The sequence below is a fragment of the Eimeria mitis genome, genomic scaffold (genome assembly GCF_000499745.2).
Source record: "Eimeria mitis Houghton genomic scaffold, Emh_scaff1330, whole genome shotgun sequence".
Classification (NCBI taxonomy): Eukaryota; Apicomplexa; class Conoidasida; order Eucoccidiorida; family Eimeriidae; genus Eimeria; species Eimeria mitis.
The window spans coordinates 3,370-11,514 of record NW_013568791.1 but is presented as its reverse complement, the minus strand read 5'-3'; the positions used below and the strand labels follow the sequence as shown (position 1 = coordinate 11,514).

General features: G+C 45.2%; 1 protein-coding gene across 1 annotated transcript; it reads left to right on the top strand.

The window, feature by feature from the left end:
- Positions 1-4,590: 4,590 nt before the first annotated feature.
- Positions 4,591-7,752, top strand: EMH_0034770 (uncharacterized protein; the record flags this gene model as incomplete). Its single annotated transcript, XM_013494910.1, has 1 exon — positions 4,591-7,752. The coding sequence occupies one exon, from the start codon at positions 4,591-4,593 to the stop codon at positions 7,750-7,752; it is 3,162 nt and encodes a 1,053-aa protein (XP_013350364.1).
- Positions 7,753-8,145: the final 393 nt, after the last annotated feature.

Here is an 8,145-nt window from a genome sequence, read left to right as displayed (position 1 = left end):
GAGGGCCACATGATCCCTAAGGCCCCGAACTCCCCTTAGACTGGCGTTTCTAAAGGGGAGTTTCTCACAGGGCTGGTGCAGCGACAAACCCCAGAAATACAGCTGTGCGGCGTCGTGCACAGAAATGCTTCGTAGCGAAGGAGTTTGCACAAAGTCGTCTATAATTACAAAAATGCTTACTAAAGCCTGACAAAAGTTCAGCCCTTCTCTTCTCGTGCTTACTGGAGCTTGATCAGGACCTTGGCTCCACCGAGCAGGTGATCAACGGCTGGTGACCTCGTCACATTGAAACAAGAGCAGTAGCTGCCGCCTATTTGGCGGAAGATGTAACTACAACAAACTCACGTCATGAAAAAGAGATGCACCTCTGCCGAGCGTCCAGATGTGGAGGGTGGCACGACGCAGCGGCAGTGCAGGAGCTCTCCTTTCCTCTCTGGATGTGTGCTTTCGTCTTGAACGAAGGGCGGCAGTTCTTACTGGCATCTTACGTATTAGAAAGGGGAGCACGGCAAGCCTGTTTACTGCTAAGCAAGTGTACCACTTTTATGGACCGCTCCCGAAGTATGGGAGCTTTCTGACTTTGAGCAGGCAATGCTACATAAATGGAGTGAGAAACTTCTCCATAATAGATCAGGAGAGTTTGGGGCTGTACGGATCATATGACCGTCGGAACTGGACTACACTCTCATCAGTGGGTGCATCACACAAGTGTCTGTCTCTCCGACATACGCCCCCAACGAGGACACAAACGCAGGCGAAAACCAGACTGCGAGTCCCAGTAGGCAACCGAATTCCCTCACACGATGGGTGCGGGGCAGCAACAATGGAGGTACTGCGGGCCAAGGAAACTGATGATATGGTGGCATATCCCCCAGTGTTTTGCCGGATTTTGTTCACGTCAATAAAAAATATTAAACTTTAGTGCAATCTTTCAATAAGCATGACTGTATAATAGGCTGTTCCTGTGAAATGCATTTGTGGAGCACATCCCTCAATCCCCCCTGTCGGGTACAAAGGGCCGGCGGGGATGAATTGGCTGACAACCTCAAGTAACTTCACTGAGCTGAGAGTGGGGCGAACTTCAGCCTCTTAACAATATCGTGGCGAAACAGAAGTTTCCGTTGCCTACCATCGACGAAGGAATTAACTCTTTGCAGCGTTCAGCTGTCAACTCTTCATCTGATTTCGGTTATGCGCTTTTTCAGTTTCAATAGATTCGACGACGAGCACAAAACGGCGTTCCATAGTACTCACAAACTAGAGTAGACACCTATGCACTCTGCATTCGCGAATACACCTGCAGACCTAAAGCAACAGGTCAACCACGATATGTTAGGTCCAATAAACGAAGGCTAGCCGCTCATGGAAGAGATGACAGAAATGGACGGCGTGCTTGTATTCAGCCGGAATGTGCTGGTGCGCTTGGAGCACCTGAGGTCTCTTTGCAAGTACTGCGGGAGAGCCAACGGTTCGTGGATCTAGAGGAGTGTTTATTTTTCATGCAAATGATCAGGTTCGAAAACACATCAAGTAACCGCCTGTTACTTACACCGTACCACGAGCAGAGAGTCCACGTATCCGCTACCCAAGAAAGAGCTCTCAATCGCCTGCTACGAAGTAAAAAATTCTGGAGAACACGTGTATCTGCCCGTTGTTGCGTAGAGCCATGCGCTGACCGTCCTCGTGATAGCGCACTGCTTACATCATTGACATAGCGCCAACCTCGCATCACTAACTTTTAAAATGCTCCGAGTTACTGGAGCTCCCAGAAATTTCTCCACAACAAGGCAGCAACGTAATTGAGAGAATTTACAACTGAAGGAGACTGCGGTGCTGGACGCATGTGTAATGGCTCGCGGAGGTCATAGGAAACGATAACAGTACATTAAATGGCCAAAATATGGACATGGGAGGGTCTAAGTGAATCACCTCTGCGAAGCAATTCTTTAGGAGCATCTGCGTGCCATCTTCCACATTTCGGGGGTGACTGCGTGCGTATGTGTTTGTAGCCCCCTGCTATAGCTAGCTCAGCATTGCTAATAACACTTCCAGTTTCGTCACATTTTGGGCTGGCTTCTCCCTCGGTCCACCCACATACTGTTGCTGCCTAGTGGATGCAGTTCAATGTATATTTTAGTGGGAATCGTGCATCAAAACGCGCCTCCCAACCCAGTCAGATCGTGCAGGGAGCCTTGAACAAGCACCGGCCACGCTACTGGTTGGGCCTGGAGCGCCGAGTTGTGGGTCCGGAGCAGTAGATGCATATGCATAGTGAGGCAGCATCTCCTATTCCATTCGCCTCCTGTCTGCCGTATTGCTATCCTTTCTTTTCGGAATTCCCTGCGACCAGAAACACGAGATGCACGTTGCTTGGGGAAAAGGCGGGTGCATATGCAGTATGGTTGTGGGAAGTTGGTGCGTGTCTTTGTACTTGCTCGCCGATTGAATATGCCGCTTGAATATCGAGTGCCAAGGGTTAACACAATTCTCTCCACAGTTAGTGAATGCATCACCCTATCAACAGGAGCCACGGACAGTGCGGAAGCTCTGCGTAGGGTGCTTTCAGTCCTGTGAAGAGGTTACCTGTCCTTTCGGCAGGTTAGAGAGGACTGTTGTGGTTCACGACAGCCCTCCGCTAAGATCGAGGGTGCTCGCATTAGCTTTCTACCGCGGCGACCGAGACGCTAGGAGGCTGGAAGCGAGACCATCTGGCTTTTATGAAGAGTTTTGTATTTCAGCGCTAGTTCTCCTTATTATGTTACTGTCTAAGATCGATGCCTCTAGATGCATGCACCAACACCAGCCAGTCTGGTAGGCCAGCTGGCTTTTATGAACTGTTTCGTTGAGTGTTTTGACTCCAGTTCAGCTAGCTATACCTTGCTTTTTGAAATATCAAGAGTCCTCGATCTTGTTCGAGGACGATTGTGAGCTGCGTTGGGGTCGAAATACTTACCAGTCCCCAAAAAGCAGTTAACCTCGCCTCCAATCCACAGGCGGTCTCTGCACAGCGGTGCACGCTCCAGGGGTGTGACTGGTGGAGGCTGACTAAGAGGAGTTCAACCGCATATTGCTGCAACTAGCGCTGCAATGCAGCACAGCTTACTAGCACACATACGCCCTGTTCACCGCGTGAACTAACACTGTAGACAGTTGTTCGATGCTTACTTGACCTCAAGTAGGCAGTCTACACGGAATTAGACGAGCAGGTGTTATGTTCTCATAGACTAAGCTACACAAAGCAGCTACACGTTCGCTGCAGCAGAAGCCAGAGAATGAAGCCTGCTGTAGAAGACCGCTAGCGGCAGTCATGAGCAGGAAATTTTCGAATACAGCCTCACACAGAATCGGTAAAGCAAACTTTCGCGGGTCCTATGCCCTAAAGCGTGAAAGCTGAGCGGGAGAATATAACGCTTGTTCTCTGGCCTTTATCTAGGACATACGCGAGCCGCAATGTAGCTAAAGACTTGAGCAAGAGTTTCCCCAGAGCAGTTGACCTCCTTCCCCGGTCCCGAGGCATACTGGGCGTTGAGCTCAGGGCCTGGGTGTTGAGGGGAGGAGGCAGCCAGGAATGGGGTTGCAGCGCACCGCGCTGCGGCTGGTAGTACAAGCCAACCCCCGGCGTGCAGGCAAGGAAGCATCAGCGAAGCTTCGTTTGCTGCATGCTTTATCTCTGAACGTACTCGTCGAGCGTTTGGAAGTGTTTACACGGAACGTGCCGAAAGCAGGTGAAAGCTTCTGCGCTAACTCATGCAACACATGCTTTGCCTCTAAAAGTACTTATAGAATGTTTGTAAGTGTTTACACTTAACTTGCAAAAACAAGATGAAAGCTGCTGCGCTAACTGGTCGAGAGAACGTGAACATCCCATTGGATGGTAGTGATAAGGAAAATGAAAAGAAGAGAGTCTGAATGTTGGTGCCTCAGTTGCTTTTGAAGACTTCCTTTATATTTATAAAAGACAAACACAATTGGAATGATGTTTACTGTTGGTGTTTCTGCAAAAGCCCACAAATGAGTTTCATACAAGCATGGGGCCGGGAGGGGAACCGTGACGGGTTAAATGCTTTGGCGTTTGAATATGCGTGTAGTTTAGACGCCAAATAACTCTTTTTTCAGTCAGTTTGCGTTAAACTGGCGTATAGTCTTTATTGATTCTCTATTTTACCTTTAATTTGACCTGTCAATCAACGAAGAGGTTCACCGCGGGCCTCTGGAGTCCGCTCCATGCGGAGCCTGCGCATCCTGTAGACACTTGTAATTTATTGTTCCGAATTTGAAAGCTTTTATTTTGCTTATAGTATTTGAATTTACCACAAAAGCACCATTTGATCGGCAGGATTGTGCGGGGGCGTGGGTCGCCCTCCGTACCATGATGAACTCGAGTTCTTCCTTGGCTGATTGTAGCAGCTAGTTTCCCTTCACTGCTTTCTTGCGATCCTTTCAGAGGACCCAAATGGTCCCTTGTAAGAAGAAGAAAGCTACACTTTATTTGCTCTTGCCTGCGCTCTCGTGGCCTCTCGCCCCGATGCTGCAACGCAAGCAGCACGCTTAGCAGCGACAGCAGCAGCAGCAGCAGCAGCAGCAGCAGCAATGATGCGAGTACCTGTCACAATGGGTGAGGCAGGGGTTATTCGTTTAGTACCGGCGAGGATAGAGCCGGCTGGGGATTATAAAACATGGAGGGAGTTTGAGTTGAAGGCGCAGGCAGCAGATATTCGCCTCCTCGAGCAACGCTTACTGCAGCACCAGATGCAGCATAGTCAGAGCAAATGGATAACATGGAAAAGAGCAACATTTGTTCTCTTATTAGCATTGTTTTCTGCAGCAGCATTTCGTCATTTCGGTGGTGCTTTCGGAAAACATAAACACGTAGACTTTCATCTACCCAGCAGGGAACCACAGGAAAAATTTGCTATGGAGCTTCCTGCTGGGGGAGGAGATGAACAGAAACAAGAAAAAGAACAAATAGATAAACACGATCAAGAGCATAAGGAGGATGAACACGACGCGCTGGAGTTGAAAGAACAGCAGAAAGAAGAGGGGGAAGAGAAGGAAGAGGGGGGAGAACAGAAGCAAGAAGAGAAAGAAGAAAAAAGTGAAGAAGACGATCAAGAGAAACAAGAAAAAGAGGAAAAGCAGGAGAAGGAAAAGGGAGAGGAAGATGAGCACGAGAAAAAAGAACGAGACAAGGAGGAGAAACCAGAGCAAGAAGAGGGGGAGGAGAAGCAGGAGAAAGAAAAAGAGAAAACGGAAGAGGAAAAGGAGGATAAACAGGAACAAGAAAAAGAGGATAAGGAGGAAAAAGAAAAGAAAGAGGGGGAGCAAGAACTGCAGGAAAAACAGGAAAAAGATGAGGAACAGAAGGAGCAAGATCAGGAGAAAAAGGAAAAGAAGAAGGACGAAGATGAGGAAAAGCAGGAAAAGAAGAAAGACGAGGAGGAAGAGAAGAAGGAAAAGGAAGAGGAAGAGAAGGAGGAGAAGAAGGAAAAGAAAGAAGACGATATAGAGGAGAAGAAGGAAGAGAAAGAGGAAGAGAAGGAGGAGAAACAGGAAAAGAAAGATGACGATAAAGAGGAGAAAGAAAGTCAAGAGAAACAGAAAGAGGGTGAGCGGGAGAAAGATGAGAGTGATGAGAAGGAAGAAGGGAAAAAGGAAGAAAAAGAAAGTCAGGGGGAGAAAGAAAAAGAGGGAAAAGAGGGAGAGGAGGGTGGAGAGAAGAAGAAGAGGGATTCGTTGGTCAAGGATCAGCAGGATGAGCAAGAGAAGGAGGTAGAGGAGGAAAAGGAAAAAGAAAAAGAAAAAGAAAAGGAGAAAGAGGAGAAAGAGGAAAAGGAGGATAAAGAGGATAAAGAGGAGAAAGAGGAGGAAGAACAGGAGAAACGAAAGGAGCGTGAGGATGAGGGTGAGGAGGAAAGGGAGAGTCAAGAAAAGAAAAAAGAAAAAGATCGTGATCAAGAGCAAGAAGAGGAGAAACACGAAGAAGAGGAGCAGCAGAAACAAGAAGAGGAAGCTGCAGCTCTCACCCAAAAGGAAACACCCCGTGGTAAAGGTCTATTTAAGGATAAAGGGATATTCAAAGATAGAGGATTCCTCAAAGAAAAAGGTTCACATAAAGAGAAGGGATCATCGAAGGATAAGGAGAGGGAAGCAAAGGAAAGAGAGAAAGAAACGAAAGAAAAAGATAAGTGGAAATCTAAAGAAAAAGATAAAGGGTCACGAAAGGAAAAAGATAGAGAGAGAGAAGCCAAAGAAAAAGAAAAGGAAGCAAAGGAGAAAGCAAAGCTTAAAGAAAAGGAAAAAGGATCCCGTAGAGAAAAAGATAAAGAAAAAGGGAAATCAAAAGAAAAAGAAAAGGGAGATTCGAAAGATAAAGAGAAAGAATCTAAGGATAAAGAAAAAGGAGAAAGCAAAGAGAGAGAAAAAGGTTTCTTTAAGATCGGTGGATCAAAGGAGAAAGATAGTAAAAAGAAAAGTTTCCGCAGAAGAGGATCATATACAAAAGAAGAAGAAGTTTCGGATAGTAAAAGCCAAGAAGAAGCTGCAAAAGAAGATGCAACAATATCAGATGAGGGATATCCATCAGAGGGAGAAGAAAAAGGAGAAAAAGTGGAAAATGAAGAAGAAATACAACAGGGAGATGATGGATATTTATCTGCAGGAGAAACAGGAGGAACAGAACGAACTGAAACAGCAACAGAAGAAACAGAAGAGGTTGTTGAAGCACCCACCACCACCACCACCACCGAGCAGTGTGAAAAAGAAACAGTGGATTCCGTACTAGAAATGTTGGCGCCTGTGTTTGTTTCTCCACAGCCACGATACTCTCACCCGCGAGGAGAGAAAGAAAAGATAATAAACCAGGCAACAGAAGCAATACAGCTTATAGAGGATCAGAGTGGAAAGGAGGCAGCAGATTCTTTTGTTGAATTACTAACAAGACCACAGAAAGAAGAACCGAAACAAACATCAACAGAAATATTGAAATCTATAATGCTTGAAAACACAAAACAAAAAGCAGCTTTATCAGCTCTTAAAGCTTTCGATGCTCGCCGCAGAAGAGAGGAAGCTCTGGCTCGTATGCTAATTCAAGAACAACTACATCTTACACTAAGAGATCACATAGAAACGGGTTCACAGCTCCCAGCTACTGTCAGTGCGTTGCTAGAAAGCGGCGAAATCTCTCTAAATATAGAAAAAGAAGAAGCCGTTTTGGCCGAAACTCGAAGAGTTTATGAAGAAGCACTCACAGCAGAAACTGGAGCTCTGCAAGTGTTACAGTACGATATGATGGAGCTGGCTGCGCATCTAACTGTGGTAGATATATTTGTACACGCAGAGAATATCCCTGCTGAATGGAAAACAAAAGCACCCAAATATAAAGATCTCGCTGTAGCTCTTAGTGATGTTACTGGCCTATTGAAAGCTGCTCCTGTGAATGTTCCGGGTATGGCTGAAACTGTTGTAGATGCAGCAAAAGCAACACTAGGAAACAGAGCGAGCCCAGCTCAACGTATAGTGAAGCTTTTGCATATCATTGATATCCGCAGAAGAGCTAATACAAGTTTAAAACAATGTTTTGATCCTCAATTAGATAATTCTTCTGAAAAAATGGCACATATCGCCAGAAGAAAAGCCTTTGATCTCACAGATAGAGCTGAAAAACTTCGACAGGATTTTGCTAATGAAACCAGCGCAAAGGGTGATGAAAAGGAATTACTAGGTTTGGAAGCTTGGTTTGCGCTTTTATTATAAATAAATATTCATATATATATGTATATATATCTATTATAAATAAATATTCATATATATATATATATATATATATATATACACGGAGGCATTGAGAAATTATTCTTGAATTGCATTCTTTTCTATTCATGTTTATGGTTTCTTACGAGCTGAGGCAGTCCTCCGTTGCCTCGATATATTGAGGCATTATGCTGGCACAGTTTTCTGCTATTTCTTTGAATATTAATTGGTTCAATTCTATTAAATTAAATATATATACAAAATTGTAAATATATATATACTGCAGCTGCCTAACTCGGTAGCGCGTACAGTCAATGATGATGCAGTCCTTATATATATATATATATATATATATATATATATATATATATATATATATATATATATATATATATA